General features: G+C 50.6%; 7 protein-coding genes and 1 non-coding gene across 8 annotated transcripts, besides 5 other annotated features; 5 read left to right on the top strand and 3 right to left on the bottom strand.

The window, feature by feature from the left end:
- Window positions 1-1,760: 1,760 nt before the first annotated feature.
- Window positions 1,761-3,281: a mobile genetic element.
- A 172-nt stretch (window positions 3,282-3,453) lies between these two features.
- Window positions 3,454-3,486: a microsatellite.
- A 1,448-nt stretch (window positions 3,487-4,934) lies between these two features.
- NFIA_107010 (Ankyrin repeat protein) lies at window positions 4,935-8,689 on the top strand (the record flags this gene model as incomplete). The annotated part of the gene is made up of 4 exons (XM_001267106.1): window positions 4,935-5,068; window positions 5,125-5,348; window positions 5,428-6,084; window positions 6,153-8,689. The coding sequence occupies 4 exons, from the start codon at window positions 4,935-4,937 to the stop codon at window positions 8,687-8,689; spliced, it is 3,552 nt and encodes a 1,183-aa protein (XP_001267107.1).
- A 151-nt stretch (window positions 8,690-8,840) lies between these two features.
- Window positions 8,841-10,845, bottom strand: NFIA_107000 (anion exchange family protein; the record flags this gene model as incomplete). Its single annotated transcript, XM_001267105.1, has 6 exons — window positions 8,841-9,509; window positions 9,557-9,700; window positions 9,750-9,953; window positions 10,000-10,175; window positions 10,225-10,580; window positions 10,637-10,845. 6 exons carry the CDS (start codon window positions 10,843-10,845, stop codon window positions 8,841-8,843), a joined length of 1,758 nt encoding a protein of 585 aa, XP_001267106.1.
- Window positions 10,846-11,368: 523 nt separating this feature from the next.
- On the top strand, window positions 11,369-13,506 carry NFIA_106990 (SET domain-containing protein; the record flags this gene model as incomplete). The annotated part of the gene is made up of 8 exons (XM_001267104.1): window positions 11,369-11,560; window positions 11,613-11,684; window positions 11,728-12,087; window positions 12,130-12,174; window positions 12,220-12,446; window positions 12,495-13,059; window positions 13,109-13,400; window positions 13,499-13,506. The coding sequence occupies 8 exons, from the start codon at window positions 11,369-11,371 to the stop codon at window positions 13,504-13,506; spliced, it is 1,761 nt and encodes a 586-aa protein (XP_001267105.1).
- Window positions 13,507-16,162: 2,656 nt separating this feature from the next.
- On the top strand, window positions 16,163-17,374 carry NFIA_106980 (class I SAM-dependent methyltransferase; the record flags this gene model as incomplete). The annotated part of the gene is made up of 1 exon (XM_001267103.1): window positions 16,163-17,374. The coding sequence occupies one exon, from the start codon at window positions 16,163-16,165 to the stop codon at window positions 17,372-17,374; it is 1,212 nt and encodes a 403-aa protein (XP_001267104.1).
- Window positions 16,273-16,301: a microsatellite.
- A 1,862-nt stretch (window positions 17,375-19,236) lies between the features above and the next one.
- On the top strand, window positions 19,237-20,505 carry NFIA_106970 (uncharacterized protein; the record flags this gene model as incomplete). Its single annotated transcript, XM_001267102.1, has 6 exons — window positions 19,237-19,481; window positions 19,534-19,667; window positions 19,714-19,866; window positions 19,916-20,116; window positions 20,182-20,307; window positions 20,444-20,505. The coding sequence occupies 6 exons, from the start codon at window positions 19,237-19,239 to the stop codon at window positions 20,503-20,505; spliced, it is 921 nt and encodes a 306-aa protein (XP_001267103.1).
- Window positions 20,506-21,369: 864 nt separating this feature from the next.
- Window positions 21,370-21,389: a microsatellite.
- Window positions 21,390-21,440: 51 nt separating this feature from the next.
- Window positions 21,441-21,471: a microsatellite.
- Window positions 21,472-21,640: 169 nt separating this feature from the next.
- Window positions 21,641-23,651, top strand: NFIA_106960 (phosphate transporter; the record flags this gene model as incomplete). Its single annotated transcript, XM_001267101.1, has 5 exons — window positions 21,641-21,700; window positions 21,757-21,864; window positions 21,912-22,243; window positions 22,290-23,182; window positions 23,248-23,651. The coding sequence occupies 5 exons, from the start codon at window positions 21,641-21,643 to the stop codon at window positions 23,649-23,651; spliced, it is 1,797 nt and encodes a 598-aa protein (XP_001267102.1).
- A 545-nt stretch (window positions 23,652-24,196) lies between these two features.
- NFIA_106950 lies at window positions 24,197-24,267 on the bottom strand. Its single transcript has one exon. It is a non-coding gene; the product is annotated as a tRNA-Gly (tRNA).
- A 305-nt stretch (window positions 24,268-24,572) lies between these two features.
- NFIA_106940 (uncharacterized protein) lies at window positions 24,573-25,289 on the bottom strand (the record flags this gene model as incomplete). Its single annotated transcript, XM_001267100.1, has 2 exons — window positions 24,573-24,859; window positions 24,911-25,289. The coding sequence occupies 2 exons, from the start codon at window positions 25,287-25,289 to the stop codon at window positions 24,573-24,575; spliced, it is 666 nt and encodes a 221-aa protein (XP_001267101.1).
- Between the last annotated feature and the right edge of the window lie 160 nt (window positions 25,290-25,449).

Raw genomic sequence — 25,449 nt, 5'->3', positions numbered from 1 at the left:
TGTGATTGTTCGAGTATACCACTCGAGTATATACTTTGATAGTATTCATAATATTATAGACGTTGTGAACTTTGACTTGCCGAGATCGTTGGATTGATGCTCATGCTCAGCAACACATTCCTTGACTTTTTCCCCCAGAGATTGACTGGTGAGTGGTGACGCTATTCGCTCTTCTGCCTGACATTGAAGCCATTCATTCTTGTTGACTTTCTTAAATACTCGCAGATACCATCACCAGACAGGCGGATCCATAAATTACCTCCTGCTCTCAAATACTGATCATTGTTGTCTTTTGTAGCACCACCTGGCCAAAGATGGGACCCTATTTAGCCTAGTTTGGATCTACGCCTAGACGTAGAGTGGGTCTCTATTTCTTTCTCGTATGCAATCATATTGGCCTGCCGGGATCCCAGCGACCATCCGTCTTCACCCAACCAGGTTACCCCGTCAGACCTTCAAGAAGAGACCAAGGGACGGCTGCAATTCATAACAGTATGGATGCACGTCATCTATCCATTATCAATAACTGACATATACACATCTCTAGGAAGAATGGCGTGAAACATCCAACGCTGAGGATCAAGTGCATCAACGGCGCATTCTAGTGAAAAGACCCTTGCACCTGAATGAATTATCACATCGCATTCCATCCTCAGCAGTGGAGTACCCACCTTCTGCACTGGCGGAACCTCAACCCAACAAGCGGTCCGTATGTCTCGCTCCAGAGACCGCCAAACACATCCGCGCAACTACACCCGTCTCCTCAAATTCCTGATCCTGCTGTACCTCCAGCAGGGACGAGTGGAACACTGAAATAAGCAGGTATCAGAAGGAATGTCACTCATGTAAGCAAATTGCTAATGTCTATACACGGTCTTGATATTCTATAGCTTTTGACAAAGGACAATGAGTGGCTCTGACGGGGTCTATCCACTATATACCCGTTCTCGGTTGCACCAGCTCAGTGTAACTATTCATCCGCCAACCTGTACGACACCTGGACCTCTGCAACGGCTCTTTGACGGATAGATATCTCTGCGCATCTCAAGAATAAAGGTCATTAGCGGCAAGAACAGGCGTAGGAAAGCTCAGATCAGCTCTGGTAAGATCGCAGCACTGACCTGCAGGAACATGGTAGGTACTCAGGCCAGCCTCGAGAAGTCGGGGGCTATACTCGGTGTCCATTCGTGTCAGCGTCCATGGGAGCATGACTCCGGACTGTGCACGATCTATGAGGATCTAGGTTAACTCTTTCCTTCTGTTCACTCTTGTGTAGGTATAAAGCACTCACCTCTAAAAATCTGTATATTGCGGTGTTCGAAATGATTCCACAGTAGAAGAAGAGATGCAGGGCCAGTAACAAGTAGAGTAACAAGTGCAATGATAGCCTCCACTGACCAGCCCATTCTTTGATCTATTGACTATCCTCAGAAGACAGACAGGCTGAAGTTGTCGATTGTGTCCAGAAGAAAAGCCATGCTGAGATGACAGGAAAGAGCCTTTTATCTTTTTTATCCTCCATAGTAAATGACGTGAAGCATTGAGTAGACGCTAATCAACCTCGAGATGAACGACCTGTTAACCGACTGAAATCTGAATATGGTAAACACCAATCGGATAGCTTACCATTGGTGGCATATGAGGGAGCTTACCTAACTTGGAGTACCTGATAACGTAATCAACCACCGAGCGACGAATTTCTCCCTACGCCACCCACTTCCTTTCTTCAACGCGTTGTTTTATCACCACTACTATTAAAAATGCCTTTATCTCAAGAAAATCGGATACAAATGGCAATTGCAGCCATTAAGAATAAAAAAATTAAATCAGTACTGAGCGCTGCAGAGACCTTTAGCGTGCCTGAGCCTACCCTTCGCGCTCGCCTTAATGGAAGAAAACCACGCTCAGAAACACGTGCTAATGGCCATAAATTGACAGCCCTGGAAGAAGAAGTTCTTACCAAGCGTCTGCTAGATGCAGATAAACGGGGCTTTTCGATTCGACCAGAGTACCTGCGTGGAATGGCGCAGATCTTACTCCATGAGCGTACACGGGATCCTACCGCAACCATTGGTGTCAACTGGGCATATAAGTTTATTAAACGCCATCCAGCCCTTTGCACACGATATAACCGGAGGATTACATACCAGCGTGCAAAGCAGGAGGATCCAAAGGTGATAAAACAGTGGTTTGCAATTGTGCATGAGGCTATTCAAGAATATGGCATCTATAAGGATGATATCTGGAACTTTGATGAGACTGGCTTTGCAATGGGACTCTGTACAACTTCGAAGGTTATCACTGCAGTGGATCGCAGTGAGAGACCCCGTACTGTCATTCAGGGGAACCGTGAATGGGTTACAATAATTGAATGTGTGAGCTCAAAGGGGGTTTCTATACCACCAGTGGTTATCTTAAAGGGGAAAGAGCAACAGGCTACCTGGTATCAAGAACCAGCAGTTCCTCAAAGCTGGTTAATTGCAAAGAGTGATAATGGCTGGACAACTGATATAATAGGCCTTCGCTGGCTTAAGGAGGTATTTGAGCCACACTCAAGGCGGCATTCAACTGGTGCAAAGAGATTACTTATTCTTGATGGCCATTCTAGCCATCAGACTGCAGAATTTGATGCTTTCTGCAAGGAGAATGCAATTATCTGCCTTTGCATGCCACCACATACTTCTCACCTTCTGCAACCACTGGATGTTGGCGTTTTTGGTCCACTAAAGCGCGCATATGGGAAGTTAGTTGAAGGAATGATGGTTGCTGGGAACAACCATATTGATAAGGAAGACTTCCTACACCTATATCCATCTGCACGTGAGAGGGTCTTTATCCAGAAGAATATACACAGTGGCTTCGCAGGTGCTGGTCTTAAACCACTTAATGAAGACCAGGTGCTTGAAAAGATTACTTTTCAACTCCGTACACCAACACCACCACTTCTTGAAGGCTCTATATCATCTGCTTTTCAAACTCCTCAGAATCCTCGGCAACTAGATCAAAAGGTCCGCAGCCTGCAGAGAAGTCTTCAGAAAAGAAAGCTTTCTAGCAGTCCAGTATCCCATATTCAACATCTTGAAAAGGCTGCACAAATGGCAATGAATATGAACCTTCTTCTTCAAGAAGAAATCAAGGTTCTACGGGCTGAGAATGAGCGAAAGATGAGAAATAAGGCAAGGAGGCGTGCTAACCTAGGTAATGATATCCTTTTATCGGTACAGGAAGGTCAAAGTCGCATTCAGCAGCTTGATATGCCTCTTGTTGAGCAGGTCAGTGAGCCTACACCTATACCTCGTCAGCGGGCTCCACCACGCTGCAGTGGCTGTTGGACTATTGGACATACTAGAAGGAATTGTCCTAATATATAGCTATATATTCAGCTACTAGATAGTCAAGTCTAATGATGTTGGTGGTTGAAAAGCTTCAAAATAGTATTAGAAGCGGCAAAAATTCGTCGCTCGGTGGTATTCGTCGCTCGGTGGTTGATTACGTTATTGATCACTGATATTCTGGTCTTGACCAATAGCAGCTCAGCGAGCTCTCAACTCCCTCACTAACTGCTATGGCGAGCTGAGGTGAGAGAGGTAGCCACACCCGGTGGTCGGCTTCAAAACTCTCCATCCCCCGATCATGGGTCCGAGGCCATATTCTATGATATGTAGCCTCAACATACTTATTTATAGTGTAAAAATAAGAATATATATTATTTAGTATCAATCTATCAACATAGGTTTACAAGTTTTATTGGAAAAGTATTAGTAGAAGTATAACATATAGTAGACTTTTGGTACAACTATAGTAATTTACAAAAAGAAATAAATAAAAGAAGTACGGATACCGCCCTACTGCTGCATGTCCTTGCCTGAGAGATGCAGCCCGCAGCTCTGGACCGGTGCTTTTATACCAACCCTCTTCCAAAATTAATTAGAAATTCAGAAAAAATATCCCGTAATATTAGTTATAGGGGGTTATAGAGAAGTATTGGGGACTAGAAAATACTTAAAATATTTTGAAATAAAATTCAGTTCTTTTCTAAATTTCCTCATATTAATATTATTATAGGAAAACTATATTTTCGTGTTCCATCGTGTTACTAGGCACAGGATGAGTTGAGGCTGTACTGCATGCCGAGGTCATTCCAGATTTGACCTGGCGATTTAGGCCACATTTCCCCCCTGTACCTTCTAATGGTGCCCAAACAATGTCTTTCCCTCCAATTTAGAGATCACTTGCAATCATTCCGAAGCCTCTAAAGATATCGCGTGCCCTGTGTACAATGTTGGTAAAACAAAGCATATTGCCAGAACCGGGATTGCTGGGATCTTGAGCTGCAACTGCTCTCAACCAAGAACGTTGTTCTAATCCGGCGAATGTCTCGCAATGTATCAGGCTTGTCCCAGAGTATCGCTACCCTTGTGTTGCCTAGAGATAATTTTGGCAACCCAGGTCTGTCACGAAAGACGTGAAGGGAAGCATGAAGGTGCAAGGCACGAAGTACCTTACCTTGGTAGCTGGAGGATTACCAGAATTGCGGTCTGCTGGTGTCGCTGGAAAATATAAAGTAAAATAAAATAAAAAGTAAAAACAAACAAATAATTAAATAAATAAAAGAAAAGAATGAAAGGCTTGGGTGTCTAACACCCCGTGTCAGGGACTCAGGGATCACGTTTAGTCCAGCGCGACGTTGCCTGCTGTCATTTGTCGAGACCAGAATATACACAGCCGCAAGCCATTATTGATTCGACAAGGCTGTGAGCCTCCAGAAACAGGATCTGTACCTTCTGGTACGATCCAAGGAGAATTCAGCGAGGAAATTCTTCCCTTTCGTATGGCGCTATCTACACCCATGGAGATGGGGAATATAAACGAGCCATGGACGGCCCCCTTCGAAAGAAAAAGAGTCATCAAACAAGCAACGGAAAAAAGAACTCATGGCTCGAACCAAGGAAGAAGAGACCGAATGGCAGAGGCACCGCGATGAGCTCAAGGCCTTGTGGCTGGATCAGCGCTGGACTTTAGAGCAGATCCAAGAGCATATGTCCCAAAGGCACAGTTTCCGCAAAAGGTCAGTTGGTAAAACCCCTGGAAAGGTGTTCAGTCCTGACTGAGAGAACGTCTCAGCGCACCTCAGTATACCCGACAGTTCAAGAAGTGGAGGTTCAAAAAGAATTTGACCGACGAGGAGTGGAAATTTGTTGCGCATCGTCGCGAGAAGCGAAAACGAAACGGAAAACACCCAGGCGAGGTCAGGGTGCACGGCAACCTTATTCCTGAACCAAAGGTCAGAAAGGAAACAGCGCGTCACGTCTCATTATTGTCGCAATGTTTGTGGATGGGAGACTCTGGTGCGTATCTATATACGACTCGTTCTCTATCCTGCTTCCCACTCACCTCGTCGATATGCTCACTTGTTCATCATCTCAGACCCCAAGACCCCTGAAGGGTTGTCGTGGGTACCCCGAATAGACATAGATGGTACTGAGTCCGGCGTTTCCGCGAACGTCGTTGCGATAGACTGCTCCCAGAGCCTGAGCGTGGATGGTATCAATGTTGGAACTTCAACAAGGTCCCAATCCACCGAACGGGACCCTCTCGCCTTCCATGTTGAATTCCCGGAGCTGAGGTACTCGCAGCTTTCTTTCCAGGGGAATGAGGCACCCTCCGCAACACCTTCTTATCTCGAGAGTGCTACCTTGGACCACTGTCCGCCTGTAACATCTTCTAGGACACCAACATCTACAAATATGAGCACACATATCCGGTACGACTTTGATACCATCAGCTACGCCATTGCTCAACAGACCCGACAGACACTCTTATTTCAGGCAGATCCGTACAGCACTTCTGATTCCGACGATCTAATCTCAGCCCTGGAGCCTATCACCGTAGGGGATGTCAACCGCAATTTGACAAGACGAGCCGAGGCTATAGCCGACGCTACAGTCGAGGCTATATTTCAATCGCCCTCCCCGGAAAATTTGTCTCACTGTCTCAGTCTCTTCGCCTATCCGTCATCCAATAACCTGATGAACCGCCTGTCAGCGGACGAGCTGGTTTTGCTTATTAAGAGAGCGGCTCTCAGTCAAAACTTAAGGCCCTCCTGAAATCAACGTCCACAGCAATTCAGATATTCGTGAGCAACCTATTAGCTAGTGCGGCGGCCGTGGGAGACATTGAGATCTGCCGGATCCTTATCGAGGCTGGAGCGGACCTAGATGCACCTAGTGGGCCGACAGGCATGCGAACAACAGCTCTTCACCGAGCAACCGAGAACAATGACGCGGAGTGTGCAAGGATGCTGCTGGAGGCCGGTGCAGACCCCAATCTAGCAGTGGACTGGGAGACACCGCTACACACTGCATGCCTTATGTCCGAAGCCCTTGATATTGTGGACCTTTTGCTCCAGTTTGGAGCTCATGTTAATCCGCTGCAAGACTGTGCCGAACCCACGCCTCTGCAACTTGCTGTCGAGAATCGGAAGCCCGGCTTGGTGCAACTCCTTCTTGATAACAAAGCAAACCCCGACTCTTTCATAACCTCCAAGAGTGGCGCACCTCTACAAATGGCATGCCGTGACTCTGCCAATGCCGAAATGGTCGAGCTTTTAATAGCTGCAGGCGCGAACATTGATTTTCGCACAACTTACCGATGTGACAATCGAAATTCCGATTATCTCGGGGACGGCGATGCAGACTCCGATTCAGAATACGATTCATTCTATTGCATTGAGGGTTGTATTTGTGTTCCCGATTCCTTTAAGCCAGCCATCCTTATAGCGGCGGAAAACGAGAATTGGGAGGTGGTCCAGCTTCTGCTGGAGGAAGGAGCTGCTATTAACGCCAGCTTGAAGAAATGCCCACCTGAACTCCTAGATCACGAACTTGACAAACACGACTGGGGTTCTGCCAACCTGGCCGTGTTTACACCATTGCAAGCAGTTGTCAGGGAAGAGAATATCACCATGACCCGCATGCTTTTGAGCGCAGGAGCTCATATCGACGAGAGGCCGGAAGGAAAGTATGGCCACACCGCGCTCCAGATATCTGCCATGGTCGGGAATAAAAGGATCACTGAAATCCTCCTGCGGAAAGGAGCGGACGTCAATGCCCCAGCGGGCGTCTATCGTGGAAGGACAGCACTTCAGGCTGCTGCTATACATTCGGATACGACGGTGTTGAGCATCTTGCTAAGGCACGGGGCAGATGTATATGCTCCGCCGGCCTTACGCGAAGGCAAAACTGCCCTGCAAATAGCAGTCGCCGCGGGTAACAGCGAAGGGGTCAGGATTCTTCTTGATGCAAATGCAGCTGTCAACACCGACCCAATTTGCACTGGAGGGGCCACAGCTCTCCAGGAAGCTATCCAAATCAGAGGCTCGGCATTACGGAATGAAATAGTTTACCTACTGCTGCGCGCAGGCGCGAATACTGAGGGTCTCGACTACAATCAATACGACCCTCTTCATGCCGCAGTAAGAAATGGAGACAAGGCAATGACGAGGAAGCTCCTGGAGAAAGGCACAAACGCGAATGTAGGATTTTGTGCGCAGACAGGCCTAACCCCTGTGCAGCAAGCTTCGTCCCGAGGCAATGAGGATCTGGTCCAGGTATTGATAGGCCATGGAGCAGACGTCAACGGCCCGCCTTGCCGGTCTGGAGGACGTACAGCCTTGCAGGCAGCAGTTGAAAACGGCCATGTGTCTACGGCAAAGATGCTATTGGAGTTTGGCGCAGAGATCAAGTCACACAGAGCTGAATCTCACGGAATCTCGGTGATGGAAGCTGCCGCCGAGAGATGTGATAAAGAGCTAGTCCAGCTTTTCCTCAATAAAGAACCGGACGGCATATCGTCTGAACCCATTACGAAGAGTCAAGTCATAGGGCTAGCTCTGGCCCGCTGGAAATGCGACGTGCCTTTGCTGGAGATGCTGCTCAAAGGGGGGGCAGCCGTTAACAATAACCCGGGCACTCAGTCGAAGCCATTTCTTCAAATTGCAGTAGAAAGGCACAACTACAGAGTGGTGCACTGTCTGCTTTCTGCAGGGGCCAACGTAAACCACCGCTGGGAAACCAGCTCTCCTGGCAATGTCACGGCTCTTCAGGCCGCCGTTTCTAGGCGAACTATTGACATAGTCCAGTTACTGCTCGAATGGGGCGCTGACGTCAATGCACCAGCAAACAAGCATGGAGGGAAGACTGCCCTGCAAACAGCAGTGTCAGAGAACCATCGAGTCATGACAGACCTCCTGGTGCATCATGGGGCTGATGTCAACGGCTTGCCCAGTCCAGTGCGAGGTCAGACTGCTCTCCAAGAGGCTGCAAGCTCGGGTTATGTGCAGCTCTCTGAATATCTACTGGCTCATGGAGCCGAAGTCAATTCTCCAGCAGCACATTTGGGTGGTGTCACAGCCTTGCAAGGGGCCGCGATACGCGGCAACATTCGCATTGTGATGATGCTACTTCATGCCGGGGCAGATGCCAATGGAGCACCTGCCATTGAGCAGGGATTAAATGCCATCGATGCCGCTGCAGAGAATGGCAGGCTTGACACTCTGCATCTCCTGTTGAACTATCATCTGGATACCGAAGAGCTTGAGGTCAAGAGAAAAAGAGCGGCGAAACTGGCACAGGCAAATGGTCACCTGGCAATTGGGAGATTCCTGCTGGCTTATCGTAAACATCCTTGAAGAGGTCAATAATGCGATGTAGGTTACTGAAGGAAAAGTTCATGTTGTAGTTCTTATTCTCACAGATCGTTCGAGTACGAAAGTGTTCTAACTTTTCACCCTAACGCACGCTATTTATCTCTTGCATCATCTCTAGCAATACATCCCGAACCTAACGATGGATACTCCCCGCCCTCTGCCTCGCCAACCCAAACCCTCGCTCAGAATAGCGCCGCTCCAGCCCAAACCTCTCATTATCAGGCTGTCCCGGAAACCGCGGTGGACCCCCAAGACTGGCCAACACCGCACTATTGTTCGCCGTCAAATCATCCATGACATCCAGCTCCTCGGCACTGAACCACCTCGGCATAATCCACACCCTGAACGGAATCAACGCAATGATCAGAATCGGGAACCCAATCGCCGCAATCGTCTGCGAGATGGCCACCGTCGCGGCAACGCCCACCGCCTGACAGGCGATATACAGCGCGATCTTGCGCCGTCGTACAGTCAACAGCGGCTCATCGCGCTGGATGAAGCGGCTCTCGCGCGCAAGAAAGATCAATTTCTGGAGGATGCCGTTTGACTCGATGGAGCCCCAGCCGACGGTGAAGAAGACGCCTGCGAAGACGGCGGCGGGCATCGTGTGCAGGACCACCAGCAGCGGGCGGGTCATGGTGCCGATGATGAGCAGGCCCATGAGGAAGTGGGAGATGCGTTGCTCGACGACGGCGCTGGCGGTTACGACTGGGCGGCGGATTTCGGCGCCCTCGCCTTCGGAGGTGGAGATGGTGCGGAGGGAGGTTTCGTAAATGGTTAGGGAGTCTGTGTGGACGGGGGCCTGGATATCGTTTAGCTAGGATGAAAGAAATAGGGGGATTGCCGTACCTGCGGCACTAGGCCGTTTGGCATGGGGATGCCCGTGATGCCTGCTAGGAAGGTGGTGCAGCCCAGGAGGAAGAAGTCCCAGTGGAAACCGGCGGGTTTCTTGAGGGGGAATTGCCTTGCCTGAGCGGTTAGGCTGCTTACATTCTGCTCTGGGTTAGTGTTGCGCTTGTTAAAGGAAAGTGAGGAGGCATACGTGGTCATAGTAGAAGAGGAGCATCACGAGGAACCCAAAGGGCAGTGCGGCGAAGACCCATTTGGCGTCGAGTTCCCAGAAATGGATGAGCCAGCCGCGTGGCTGGGTAGGATAGAAGGCGCGGGTGATGGGGACGAAGGAGACGTGGGTGGCTTTGAGGTTACCGGGTATATGCGAGAAGCCTACCCAGAAGATGGTCCCGATCTGTACATGTGAGTGATTGGATTTTTCGCATACCGGGGATACATACTACATATGCGTAGTCGGCCAGTAAGCCCCTGAACCACGGTTTCCAGACGGTACTGGACCCGAGCCGTTCCAGGCCGTAGATGGTGAGAAAGTACAGGATGGCAATCATGGTGCTCATGAACCCGGCGGTGTTGCCCTGCGTGGTAAACTCATTTACTAGTTCCTCGACTCCTTTGACTACTACTGTCAGTACGTTACGACTCCCATACCCGCAGGGTGAACTCACTGCAATAGATAATCCCAACATAGGCACCGAACGACTCGGACGAAAAGTCCGTGACATAGCGCATATAGTCACACAGGTTACAGACAGCCACGATCCAATGGAAGATGGCCGCCCAGATGGCCGTCCAGCACATGAAATTCGGGTAGATGGCCGGCTCATAGATAGTCACGATATCATAGATAGTGTAGTTAAACAGCGAGATCAACCCCGTAATACCCACGATAGTCAACGGCTGCGCACCAAGCACACTAAAGATCATAGCGGCCAGCGCAGACGAGAAGAGCGCCTCGTTGATGCCGTAGAATTCGCCTGTGCGGCGGTACATATCTAGGGTGTATGCAATGGCAGGGAGCATACTGCCGTTATCAGTACACGCCCTCAACAGCGGGCAAGAGTAGAAAGAGAAACGCACTTAACAAAGTACATCCGGATCGTACTCGCAACAACACGGTACGTCCATGCATCTGCGATATCACTCCAGTAGTAGGGCAACCTTCGACGCACGTCGTGATACATGCCCCGAAAGAGATTCAGAGCGCGGAGGGACTTCCATCCTTTGCGACCTTCGTAGGTGTATGACAGCCAGGATTTTTCTCTTGTTAGAGGCTGGTCGGGGGACATGATGATTGTGCGCGAGTCTTGAATGATGCATGAGATGAGTATATGGAGGTAGACTTGCGACGGGGAAATGAGCTTAGAGGAGGAATTGGAGAGCTTTTATGCTATTCTCTGTCTTGGATTTCTTGGCCTCATCAGAGGGTGATCGAACGTCCGTTGAAAATCTCCCGGTGGGGAGGTTGATTTTGGGTGACAACGTTGGGGAATGTATGGAGTGATATGAGTGATCGTGACAGCTGAAGGGTGCTGAGACACAACAGAGGGCGCACCGCAGTCATCACTCTTTTTCTCTACCTTCATTTCAGAACTGCTCCTACGCTCTTCTCATGGACTCAACGCTTCCGGCTTCGTCCATATACTGCATACTCCGAGCCAATCGGGATGCTTGACGTCATGCGCTGGCAGTTCTGTTCGATGAGTCAGCAGCTTTTTCTGCGCGGGCAGATTTTCTACATACGAATAGGGGATTGGGGTATACACATCTTCTTCATCTCATCTATGATTTGATATCGCTCGACTCAATGGCATGGCTGTTCCGTTGGTATCGCAATTGTGCACGCTGCTGGGCAACCAGCAATTTCCCTCGCAGCTGGCATCGATTTTGAGTAACCATAACGCAAAGGAGAGCTACGAGAGCAAAGATCATCTTGTCCTGCACATAGAAGCGTCTATCTGTACAAAGGATGCATCTCGTTCGCCTCCTGGCACAATACTTTTGGTACTTATCCTTCGTGGTATGAGGCTTATATACTGTATTCTTACATTATTAGGGCTGCATTGATCTTAAGAATGGACAAGTGATTCCATATTCCCCAATCACTCCAACTGCTACTCCACCTCGAGTATGTCCATCTCGACTGGTAAAATTGCATGCTAATTTTCTAGGACGACGAAACGGATGAAAACGCACCGCTCACCCCCAGATCAATCCAAAATGAGGAAGCACATCCTCCCAAACGTCACAAGACGGTCAGCGGTCTGCGACCATCCCGACATCTTCAGCCCGCCGGGACAATTGTAGAGTCTCCAGAGCCGGACCATAGTGGCGATACTTCTTCCACAGAGGATCAAAGCACAGTCTCCAGATCAGTCCGCCAGGTCCATAGTGACACCGGGTTTCCGCAGCGTAGAAAAGCCGGACAGGATTACGCCGCGCCGGTCCTGGAGCCTACATCAACCGACAAGTTGATTGCGGGGATCTGGAGACAGATGTACTCACCTGTGAAGCTGAGCCGAGTTCCTGCTGTATGTTTCTGATCGACATGCGTTACTTTGCTAATCGGACAGGTGGCTGAACCCACGATTAATATCCGCACTGGTGTCAGTGGAGATGTGAGTAGCGGTGATCGAGTCGGGTAGGCTTCGCTGACAAAAAAGGTCTTCCGAGCTGTCAACACTCTGTGCATGAAATACTACAATCAGAGCCAGTCGTCTCGCGCCTTGGAGATGATCGTCCAGGCCTACTGGATTGAATGCTATGAAGCACGTATTGCCGTCATCCGGCTGGAGAACCCGCATTTATCCAGTACTGAAGCACGAATGACTGCGCTGAAAGAGGCCTGTGCAGTCCTCAACTGGAAGGAAAAGGACCTCCGAAACAGAATGTATCTCAATCCACCATTTCCTTTTCTAAACCTCCACTAACGAAATAGGGCAATCTGGCGCGGGTACAAGGAAATCAAAGATGCAGGCGGCTGGCCCGCCCTGATCTTCGCCAGCTCCGGCGTCTACCGGTTCTGCAAATACCGCACCGGCTTTAGCGAGGGTTTCTCGACTCGTCTGCGCCATATCCGGTCGAGTCTAAAAGTTGCGGCGGACACCCTCCACCCCGAATGGAGGGATCTGTTGCACGTCATCGGCCAGGGGGGTACCCGGCGCCAGTACCATGGCCACCCCCATGAGTGGGTGACGGTGACAGGAGAGCCAGCGCTACCCCTGCACGCGACCTATGCGCACCTCAATCTGCCGAACGGGTTCCTTTATCGCTTCATCGACGAGTGTGTGCTCGATACGACAGTGTTCGGGGAAGAAGATCCCCGTCGCGTACCCGATCTGGATCCGGATATCTGCCAGGTCTGCAAGTCGAAACAGGCGGACGACGTCGAGCAGAACCAATGCTCGTGTTTTCCGGCGCTATTCGGAGGCGTCAAGGGACCTGCTCCTGTTCAGATATTCAGTACCGCCAGTGGAAAGAACAATGGCGTAGTGGCCCGTGTGGTAAGTCCACGCTGTAGGTCTTCCAGGCACACCGCTGATGAAGCTGCAGAACTTTGACCGCGGGGCAGCAATCGGCGAATTCGTCGGGCTTATAACAAATGGTATCTCCGGCGTAGATGTCATGGTAGGCGGCACGAAGGGCAGGACGTACCAGATCTACCAGGGCGAGATGGGCAACTTCACCCGGTTTATCAACCATTCATGCCGGCCCAATAGCCAGTTCCAGCGGTTCTACTGGCGCGGCCGGGAGCGGATCGTTGTGGTTTCGCGAGGTGTAGTAGCGGGGAGGGAGATCACGGTAGATTACTCGGACCATTATTGGAAGCAGTTGAATAAGGTCTGTCTGTGTGGGGAGTTGTGCTGTCGATTTAGAGGGTCGAATCGGTGATACATTGACCAGTTAGAACAAATATATATATATAATCTACATATTATTCAGGCATTTAGGCGGATAGATAGATAAGATTAGAAATACTCAGAGTCAAAGTGACAAATGAGACTTCTCGATGCTTATGTCGGATTGTCCTACCTGTCCACTTCCGGCTTTGCACGGAAATCTAGCCACTACAGAAACGCTGGATGTCATACTGGATGAGTCATATAGAGCACTGACAGAGTGGAGATCTTATCCAGGGAGATGGTTGACAGCAGGAGACTCAAGGGTATCGTATACAGGTTATGATTAGACCTATACTACGGGAATCCAGTCTGTTTGCAGAGATCTCCCTTGCTCAATCATATCATGAATACATACTATGTTCAGGCAATATGATAAGTGCTCATGCTTTTGCCAAGTCAAGTCCGTCGAAAGCCAATATCACTGCATGATGCCATCAGAGACTGTACTCAAGACGAGTACAGTACTTGACTTTTGCCTTCTCAATATCCTGAGCCCCAGAGCCAGTATCTCTACCCTATATATCATTTCGTCTCAGCTCCAGCAAGCCCAAACGAACTGAGAATAACCCTAACCCTCACCCTCAGCAAGCACGAGGCCTCCCACCAACCAGACGTCCACCCAGTACACCACGGAGATCAGCACATACACAGCCCTCAAGTCCAAGTACCGATACCTCACACCAACCCACCACCACGATTAACTAAGCCACCAGTCCGACACCGACAGCCCGAGTCTGACCCTCCCGCTGGAAACGCTGCTACCTAACAGCCGAGCGCCACCGGCCTCCCCTCCGTAGATCGACTCACAGGCCACAGTTTACGATTACGTCTAGACTAAGCATCACATCATCTGCAGCTAGGTGGGCTGTTCTCGTCTCGGATTCGTCAGTGCAGGTGACCATTGCCAGGGATGGAATCGGCTATATAAGCTCTGTCAAGAGATGGGTTGGATCTAGAACGGTACTGGGACTGGTTAAGCTTAAGCTTATCTGAGGTTCTTTGTCCCGGGGTATTGGAACTGCGACTGGTTCCTGCGTTGTTATCTTCAGAGTTCAGATCTTGCTGGCTATATATATTGATATACAGAAGGTACAGTAGAGATGCCATGTTGCCACAATGATTCTATTCAGTATACTCCGGTCCGTAGACACGTGACTGATTTGATACGATGATATCCGATTACTTCGCGTGTCTACGACATAATTTCGGTCTTTAGAAATTAGCGGACATTATGTCCTCAAGTCGAAGGACGGCTGGATCTACCCCGCTCATCAGACCATAGACTACGCTACAGACAGCGGTAAATGTATACAAAAGTACCGTACCCTGGCCATAGGGCGGAGTCAACGACAGGGTTGATCTATGAAATGACGTGGCTAGCGTGGATATTATTGTATTGCAGTTGCTACTGGTAAACAGCGGTGTTTAAATCGACAGACAATCCTTTCTGAATGGAGTGCATACGACGAGAACAAGAGATGAAAATCTGTAGATCGTCAGAGGTCTGAGAGTGAACCATGAGATCAAAGCAATTTGATAATGGGATCGGCAGGGCTGATGATGTAACCAGGGACTGTGGATCAACCATTAACTATTTTGATTTCTAATGTCATCGAGCATGTCTGCCAGTATGCTATTACTTTTACAACATCAAACTGCCCCATCTGTAGTAACTGGACATATGATCCATAGTTCGGATCGGCCATTCGGATATCCAGGTTTAACCATGATAGAAACTGTCAACGATGGCCAGTCATTCTGACTAAGCATGGGACAAGTGTTTGGGAAAATATCCGAAATCGGGGCAAGTTCCTTATTGGAGTAATCCGTACAGCAGACTAACCCCAAAGCAGCCAAGGCCTAGCCCTTTCCATCAATCAAACTGTCCAAAGAAGCAAAAGGCGCGCCGAAGCCGAGCCGAGACATCCCGGTAGGGTTGAGCGCTATGTACGAGAATCTGTGCATAGCTTCTTCCGCTGTATAGACTAAGCCTTGTCATCGAGCTTCGATGGGTCTTTGTCTAGAGGGAGTGCTTGGCAGGGTCAATTGTGTTTTGTCATATGTCAGTTAGACCGTTGGTACTAGTAGTCGTGGTGGTTGTAGTAGTAGTTAGTTGAACACCACAAGTATAAGCAACCCCTCACGAGAGGGGAAGCAGCGGTCTGTGATAGCTTACCACCAGCTTACATTACATACTTGACTCATCTCGCAGGGGTGATGCTCATGCTCATGTTCGTTTCCGGATCATCTGCCGTCTTATCCCGTCCTTGGGATTATCAGCAAATTTTACTTTTTTCTTTTCCACTACGTACTACGGAGGATGGACCTCCACATCCGACCCTTCCGTGAGCTTCCAGATCTGGTGACAAAGAAGAGTAATTTAGCCCACTGCGGCCATTGCCTCACCCAGTCACCCCTCTAGGGTCCCCGATTAACCCATGGCAGGTCATATGGCGGTTATCCGAATTAGATAGCCTGCCCCTCATGGAAAACAAGCCGATGCAGAAGAGGGAAGAAAAAAAAAAATCCTCTTTGACTCAACTGTGCTTTTGACTGCTTATAAATTCAAAGCGGGCCCCGCTCCTCTCAACCCGGGATGCTTGCCCGTCTGCGTAGGATGCCTCCATAATAATAGATATTCAGCATATCCCACCCGCTTTGCATTCAGCTTCTCTTTCCCCAGTCCGCTATCACCGCCACAACAATGATGGAAACACAGACCACAGCACCGGCCCTGGCGTCATCGCGCCAGTCCGGGCGCAGCTCCGAGAGCAGTAGCTCCGTGGACGTCATTGCGCAAGAGAAGCAAAAGGTAGCAGCAGCAGCAGCCGCAGCAGCATCAGAGACCTCGACCGCAGGTAAAGACCGTCCGGACCTGCACAACTCAGCTTCCCCGAAGCGGTGGAAGACCTTCTGGACCGCCTTCCGATACCTGCAGCACCTGACGCCCAAGCAGGTTGACGACTTCATGGCGTCATATGTCATCTATAACCTCGACTGGTCGGACGAGAAGCAGATGATCGAGACATTGGGGCCTAACTACCAGGAGAAAGTCGGCGACTGCCTCAAAGCGTACTACGGGGTGTTGAACCACCTGTGTGCGCTGGGCGACGTGGAGAAGATGTACATCCCGCCGTTCATGAGCAAGAAGGCGACCGTGCTGGAGAACCAGCTCCTGTACGAGGAGTCGATCGCCCGCGACATCGGGCTCGGACCCGGCGACAAGGTGTTGGATTTGGGTTGCGGCCGCGGGCGGGTGGCGGCGCACATGACGCAATTCTCCGGTGGTGCGCAGGTCACCGGCATCAACATCGACCCGAACCAGATCGCGCAGGCGCAAAAGTTTAACGACAAGCGCGGGTTCCAGAATAAGTTCGTCGTGCAGGATTTCAACTCGCTGCCGCTGCCGTTCGAGGACGAGAGCTTCGACGCCTTCTACCAGATCCAGGCCCTGAGTCTGTGCAAGGACCTGACGGCGCTCTTCCGCGAGATCTACCGCGTCGTCAAGCCCGGCGCAAAGATCTCCCTGCTGGACTGGGTCAGCCTGCCTGCGTACGACCCGTCGAACCCGGAGCATGCGGAGCTCATGTGTCGCGTCAAGCCTCTCATCGGCGCCGTCGGCACTCCCACCCCGGAGATTCTCGAGCGGGCGCTGGCCGATGCCGGCTTCACGGTGTTGCGCTCGGACAATGCCAGTCTGGATGGGTTGCAGGCGCCGCTGATCGACACGGTCGACTTTTACTTCCGGTCCATGCGACAGGTGATCCTAGGTCTGGTCAAGGTGCATGCGCTGCCGCACCACTTCAAGACTCTGATCAACCGGCTGTGTCTGGATGGTCAGGCGTTTGTCAAGATGGACCGCATGCGTCTGTGCAGTACGAGTTACCGCATCATTGCTCAAAAGCCTTCGCGGTGATCAGTCGTTAACCCGTCCAAAACAAGAGCATTGGCGACAGTGGCCTCGCGGACTGGAGCCGCAAAGTCCACAGGTCTGCTGGCAGGACGAGACCACGCCACAAACCTCCTTTCTCCTTTCATGACAAACGAAAATCCATCGCGACAATTCGCGAGAGACTAATCTAATTCAATTCTTATTTGCTTTGATCGATAGATCATGTCAAACAACGCAGATACCGGCATTCACAGACAGCACGTGTCACGACTCACGGCCGAAGGATGCGGATGCGGCTGCGGAAATCAATGTGCGGAATGTCGAATCCTTTTGGTTTCGTTCTAGCTTAGTCTGAAGACCGTTGACACCGTGGTCAGTGTGTCTGAGACTAGCCACCACGTGCGTTGAGTGCCGGTTACCCTGGTTCCCGGCTTTGGTCTAGGGATACTCCGAAGTTTTGGGTGTTTTCCTGCGGCCGTCGCGTGGCCTATAGATTGCATTTGGGGTTCCAAGCATCTTCTGTGCGTTTTGCCGTGGTTTCATCGATGTGGATAATCATTTAGTTCTTCTCATGTTGGCCTCCAGTCGGATACCCTGTAGAGTGGGAGTCCACGGGTTGACTCTGTATATAGACATTTAATATATGATTGATCAAAGGATTCATACTGTGTTTGATACGTACTGACCTGATGGATATCTATGAGAGTTTCGTACTGGGAGGATCTCAGTCTCTCAACATGCGCCTCTTCTTTTTTCTCAGTAGTAAATCCGACGCGGACCTGATCCACACCGAAGAAAACAAACTTAAAATTGTTTCTGGATCAATGATAACAATAAGAATGGATCCATGGAAGCGCCAATTGATGGAAAATAAATTAACTCACTCCGCTAGATACCTCACTACGTCTGTTATCTTGGAAGCAAGGAAAAGCAAACATGCGACCGATTACCAGGATCAGGCTCCGTCGTCATTGCACATGGACAGAGCTCTATCTAGCTTGAGCTTGGACTTTAAGGACGTCAATGTGATATCCGTGCAGACACAGGCCATCGAGGAGATATTGAGTCAGGAGGATCGTGCCATGGCGCTTGTGGACGACCACGACTCATGGCAGTTCACCAATAGTTGATTCTGAATCCATGAATATGCCATGGTGATGGATATATTAAGTGCCAGGACACAGCCGAGGAAGACAAAGGCAGAAATGTCCCATTGTCACGCCGTTCCAGAGGCTGACAAGGGCCCCACCGGCTTATAAGCTTTTAACCTCAGCCATCCATTTGCGCACGTTGCGGATAACCCTGTCTGTTCTGATGGTTGATTCCCTGCACCTGGTTGCACACACCAGGCACTAAATATGCACTTGTTGAGCAACTCCACAGCACATCCGATCCAGTTGTCTGCTCCACGAGGGCTCAGTACGTCTATCTATTTACTCAGTCTCCAGTAGTATATTCTCTACATCATCGACTATTGACAATTGACTATCTGACTAGTTACTACCACTCTATTTAAGTTGTGGTCTTTCAAAATCCTCATCCGCCCTAAACTAGATTCCCATTTCCGTTATGGTTTCGGTCCAGTTCCACCACCTTTGCGAACTCATGATTATCGGTCATAATTGAAGGCATAGGCATCAACCGAGCAGCCAGAAGAATGGGACTCCGATTCCCTGCGTCCATCTCAGCCCCATCGATCATATCTCGGAGATCAGCACGATCGCCAGTCTCCCACGTTGTTGTTCCACTGTTAGATCACTAGGGACCTATATCCATCGCTGAAGCTGTCACTTTGACGATCGTATACAGATTCATCGTTATATAACTGTATATTCTCCCACCTTCTGGCAATTATATATGCGCATCGGCCGTCCCACACTGCGGCCATGAGCCACCATACACTATCCGTCTTCGATCACGACTGGCCTCTGCCTCCTCTACCTCCGTCCCGACGCGAAAGTGCATTTTCCACCTCGACCGGCTCGTCCGGCTCAGCATCCGCAATTCTGGGTTCTCCGTCGTCGCCGTTCTACACGCCCATCAGCCCCGCGACCACGCCGGGGACGAGGTCGAGGGTCCCATCGCTGCATGACGATGTCTCTCGCTTACAGCTCAGTCCGGCCGTGACAATGTACGTCCCTTGATTATGGCAGGGTCAATCTGTCAATCTGACTTGGAAATAGATCATTCGTGCGAAATAGCAAACTCTTCAAATTACGATATACCTACATCGACATCTGCAAGGATGCCACAGGCACCCTCCGCGGTCTGGAGCTGGGGGGCGGGATAGGGCAGAATTCGCCTTTTATCCATACCTGTGAGTCGCTGAATTGCTAGACAAGAAGCAAATCTAATGCAGACAGTCCACGGCACAAAACTCCCCGTGCCTCACCTCGAACATCCCAAACTCCGGGATGAACCCTCCCTCCGCATCTCCTTTCTGGAAGAGCAGACCGTCCAAAGCGCCAGCACGGTCTTTACCACTAAGCTCTCATATACTTTTGAGGACTGGCAGGGTTAGTACTCTTCCTCTATTCTGGAGCTCCCGATGCTGACATCCAGCAGACTGCGTGCAGTTCCAGGAACTCATCCTGGCCGCAAAACTCGTTTTTATTGCCGGCATCGCGGAAGCAAAATCCAAAGGCCGCGGGGAGGAATGCATCAGCCAGAATCTACGGATCTTCCGCGGATACAACGGGAAACAGGTCATGCTGTTTTTCGCCAACTCGCAGCGCAAGGAGCTGAAGCGATATGTTTCAATTCCTGGTATGCTCCGTCATTCTTCACTTGCACTTTTCCTATCTACGCAACTATACTGACACTCTAGGTAGTAAATTGCATCGAGACAGTCAATCCCGGCAAAAAAGCCGGTCGGCCCGTGGTGCTGGAGCTACAGCCGAACTTTGATATCCTATCGCAGATGAAAGCACTGCATATTCTGTTCCTGGACGATCAGGGTATGTCATTTCTCCGCTGTCATTGGGAGACCACGCTCACCAGTTGCAGATCGAAAAGCATTTTGCGCATTTCTGACCAATCAGATGTTATAATTGTACCATATGCGGATACGATTTTCTGGTACCCTACTACTAGGTCCCATGAGCCCGCAGGCAGGCACAGGCACAGGCACGAGGAGTGAGGATTACCAAGTATAGGCAATCGCCAAGGCCGTGCATGCTGATGATTGGATACTGGGATCACATTACTTAATTTCAAGTATTTGCACGAGCACGGAGTTTAGGTCTAGGATGTTTGGAATAAATACCCTGTTGTGCGTTTTGATAGAGTTTGCCTTTTTCCCGGTGGGACGTCGACAGACTCTCGACTGAGAACTTAGTCTAGTCCTTGTACTTGGGGAATGAATTGAATTTCTGATTTTCCGATTTGCGCGTAATAAGCGCAGACTGCGCAGTATCCGTCATTCATTTTATTGACGTCCAATGCTCAGTAATATGCTACTACCGTAAAAGTACGAAGGACCTAGTTCCCGGTGACCATCGCCGACGAATCCTTCGCGTGTTTCGATTAGATCCTACACGTGGAGTAGAATACGGAGTCATATCATATGGAGTGCATAGACAAGGCTATCTTCGTACTGATTTATGGGAGTACCCCACTGTCTGTAGAACCCCTAGGAGTATTGTTATGTCATTGCCATTGTTCGAGACGCGCCATAACGCCAAGACATGTGCAACTGCAACAGGATGACCTCCCGTAATGGTCCGGTCTCACTTGGTAGCCAGGAACTCGTGTCCTCGTACTGAGACAGATAATAGATCTCTATCGGTTGATTTCACCAGTGCCTCGTCTAAGTAACTTACTTGTCGTGACAGCGGTGATATGTGGGTCTCAACGGGCCAGTGGTGACACGGCATCACCGCACGTGCAGGCCTTGGGTCCTTAGGCCCGGGAGCTTAGTGATAGCGAGCACTGAGCGAGGCCAATAACGGCTGGATATGCTAACATGGATATTTCTCTGTCCAGGTCGTCTGGCGTGACTGCTCCAAAGATGTCCTCGAGTCAGGTCAGGTCAGGTCAGTGGCGGCTCGGTGGATGACTGGGTAGGCTAGCTTAGCTAGAGCACATATTGCTTTTCTTTTCTTTTCTTTTATTCTCCTTTCACGAGGCCAAAGGCGAACCCCTCAGGTGGTCAGTGCTAGGGCTAATAGCCCCGTGGGCCGATTGCTGGACTGGCGGATTTCTCTTATCTAGCCTGCATCTCTAGATCGAATGTAAAGATCCATCGTGATTGTGATCATGTCGATTGATTAATCCATCATTTTCATCAATATGGGCAAGATCAAGCGGTTGTATAAGACCGATCGGGCTCAGGATTTTGACCATGAGCAGGTATGTCTGTCTCATATTCAGAGGCTGGTGCAAGGCTGATCTGGTTCTGATTGTAGGACCGCCATGTTCGCATGCGACAAATCTACGAGACGATCGATAGACAAGGGTATCAATGGATTGTCGTCTTCGTGGCCGGTGTCGGCTTCTTTCTCGATGGATATACAGTAAGTCAGCCAGATGCTTAAAACGGACTCGGACTCAACTGTGGCAGCTCTTCGCGAGTAACATGGCCCTCCCCATGGTCAGCTACGTCTACTGGCAGAATAACCCCTCGTCCAAGAAACTCACCTACATCAATATCGCGACTCTGGCCGGCACGCTCTTCGGACAGGTCCTCTTTGGCTATCTGGCGGACCGCAACGGGCGGAAGAAGATGTACGGGGTGGAGCTGATGCTGCTGATCACGTCAACGCTGGGCGTCGTCATGTCCTCAACCGGAGAGAATGGGAGCATGGATGTGTTTGCCTGGTTGGTTTGGTGGAGACTGGTGGTTGGGATTGGAGTCGGGGCGGATTATCCCCTCAGTGCTGTCATCACCTCGGAGTAGGTTATGCATTTGGTTACAGAAGCCCAAGGCTAACGGTGTTAGATTCGCTCCGGCCAAGCATCGCGCCCGCATGATGGCCAGCGTCTTCTTCATGCAACCACTGGGACAAATCGCGGGAAACATCGTCACCCTGATCGTGGTGGCCGTCAACAAGAACCAGCAGCACGACGACCTCATCCGCACCTTTGATATCATGTGGCGGTGGGTAGTGGGAATCGGCGTCGTGCCTGGTGTGATCGCGACGCTTTTCCGAGTCGTCATCCCCGAAACGCCTCGCTTCCTGCTCGAGATCGAGGACGACCCCGTCAAGGCCGAGTTCGACGCCACCACCCTCTTCAACGAGACCCCGTCTCTGGACCCCGATGACACCTGGAGGGACCTCCCCATGCCGGCCATGTCCGTCACGAGCCAGTGCTTCAGCGAAGGCCGCTCGCCCTCGCAGACCGAGATCCTCCAGCCCGCCACCCTCAACTCGCACTGGCATCTGACCCGCAAGGACATCACCCAGTACTTCTGGACGGAAGGCAACTGGCGCACCCTCGTCGGCACCGCACTGTCCTGGCTCCTGCTCGACTTTGGCTTCTACGGCATCGGACTCTCGAGCCCGCAGTTCCTGGCCAAAACGTGGGGATCCCTGAACATCCACGGCCGGGCGCCCGTGTGGAAAACCGACGACGATCCCAACGCCGACGTCTTTGAAATGTTCATGAACAGCTCGATCCACGCGCTCGTCATCCTCAACATCGGCAGCTTCGTCGGCGGCCTGCTCATGATCCTCTGCAGCCACAAGGTCGACCGCACCGCACTGCAAAAGTACGGCTTCCTCGCCCTGGCCGCACACTTTATCGCCCTCGGCACAATGTTCATCACCGTCCACAAAGAAGGGCCCGTGGCGGTCATCCTATACATCATCGGACAGCTCCTGTTCAACTTTGGTACGCATAAAGCCCCCCCCCCCCCCCAACCTCCCCACTTAGATGCCTCGGAACTGACGAGTCAGGCCCCAACGCAACAACATACATCATCCCCGCCGAAGTCTTCCCCACGCGCTACCGCGCCACCTGCCACGGCATCAGCGCCGGCGCCGGCAAGCTCGGCTCCATCCTCGTCCAGGTCTTCTCGTCGTACTACAACTTCGGCACCGGACCCGGCGAGGAGCCCACCATCCGCCACGGCTGGATCCTGATCGTCTTCAGCGCGTGCATGATCCTCGGCGCCGCCGTCACGCATTTCTGGATCCCGCCCGTCCAGCGCGACGCCGCCGGCAAAGGCCAGTTCTGGGGCGGGAGGCACGAGTCGCTTGAGACGCTGGCGCTGGGTCGCCTGGGGTGGAGGAGTCGGTATGCGGTGAAGAAGCCCACGCGGCCGGTGCAGGTGTCGGCGTTTTCGTACGAGCTTCATTGATTTTTGGACACTTCTACCTTCTCTTGTATATATTTCTTTTCCATTTCTTGACCATACCAAAATATTCGGATAGATGGATAATAAACGGACATATGTCAATCTGCCGTATCTCAGATGGACGAGGTTAAGAACCTCTCTCAGTTGAAGGATATCGCTTTATAGCATATCAGGCTTGTACTCAGTTTGCGTCGCTCGACTGAAAGTCAAGAGAGGCTGGGGTGTTGTACACTGTACCGTGTACAGGGTATGCAGCGTCATCTGATAGGCCGATGGAGATGGGGTTGTGTAATCCCAGAGGGGTTTAACCGGCCCTGAGGACCGGAAGGAGTCAATTGGTTATAATGATGTGGTTGAAGAGGGAAGACTACGCATGCTGAATTGCCATGTACACTGGCCATAAGCCAGTACAAGCTGTCTGAAGTTTTAGTCATCTGTACCGTCAAATATTAAGATTGACGATGTAGTCGATCATCAAGAATGAGTAGCTGGGAAAAAAACCTTAAAGTGAGGGCTGAAAAGAGAGTCAGAAAGGGAAAAAAGATAAGTGCATCATCCGTGAATCGAACACGGGCCTCGTCGATGGCAACGACGAATTCTACCACTAGACCAATGATGCCAGTTATTCTTAGAATCTGCCGTCTTTGTCTATATGGTATACCTTTTCCTAGTGATCTAAATTGCATCAAACTCAAATACACCACAAGCACATTCGATGGTTCGTCTACTTGGAGATCAAGGACAGGCCAGTCATAGATTTATAGGAGATATAAGTCAGTCCAGGTGACTAACCCATTGTCAATTCTAGGAATGAGACTTTACAAGACTACCTGCAATTGTAGAAGCCTGACCACACAACAAGTATAATCACTACACTATGAAAATGATTAAGATACATCAAATTCCGCGTAGCAAGCCAACGCCCTATGTCTTAACATCAGATGGAGGAGCCACTTTGAAAGTATTATTACTCATCTGCGTGACCAAACAAAAATTATCTCCCGTGTCTGTGAAATCAACAGTCGCATCCTTAGACGTCGCCGCGGTGATCGTCCCAACATCCAAAGACGAATCGCTAGAAATATAAAACACCGGCTGCTGCGGGGGAGTAAGGATGGCATAGGGCGTGTTCGGCTGGATCTCCCAGACACAGCTGGGGACAATCTGTCCCGAGCCCGGGGAGACGACCCCCAGGCCGCAAAACACGTGTGCTGGAGACCTGGTCAGTACAGCCTTTAAGCGGTGTTAGAATGGATGCTCACCGGTAGGGTTTGTGTTATAGTTTTGTGTCACTATTCTTGCCCAGTTACCTACCGCTGTTGTCTCTTGTGTGGGCGGCGGGAAGTAAGGACTGTTGTTTTGGATATTTACACGTACCACCTCCGGGGGGGTTATAACGGTCGACTCTTGGATGCTGACGTTCACCCCGGTACCCAGGGGCTGATTGGGGCTGGTGCCGCAGACGACAGCAGTCGGTAAATCGATGGTAAATGTGGCGGCGTAGTTGTTTGCAATCGTCGTTGATTTCTGAGTGACGCACGCGAGAGGTGCATATCCAGAAGCCGAGAAGGGCTGGTAGAAGAGGGAGTAGACTTGGTTATTTCTGCTGTTGTTAAGGACTTGAATAGTAAAGGACGACATCTTGGTTATCGGGGTACTTCAGTCCAATACGCGAACACTGGACCACTTAGCTGGGCATTGAGCATGGCGCCTGCTCAATATACAGTTTAAATATGTCCTCCACCTGGCGCCTACGGGGAGTATGGAGCACACGTCTCCGGGCTTGGATATTATCATGGGG

Source organism: Aspergillus fischeri, genomic scaffold, assembly GCF_000149645.3.
Source record: "Aspergillus fischeri NRRL 181 1099437636245 genomic scaffold, whole genome shotgun sequence".
Lineage (NCBI taxonomy): Eukaryota > Fungi > Ascomycota > Eurotiomycetes > Eurotiales > Aspergillaceae > Aspergillus > Aspergillus fischeri.
Note: the sequence above shows the minus strand (reverse complement) of the source record. Positions and strands in the feature narration are given on the sequence as shown.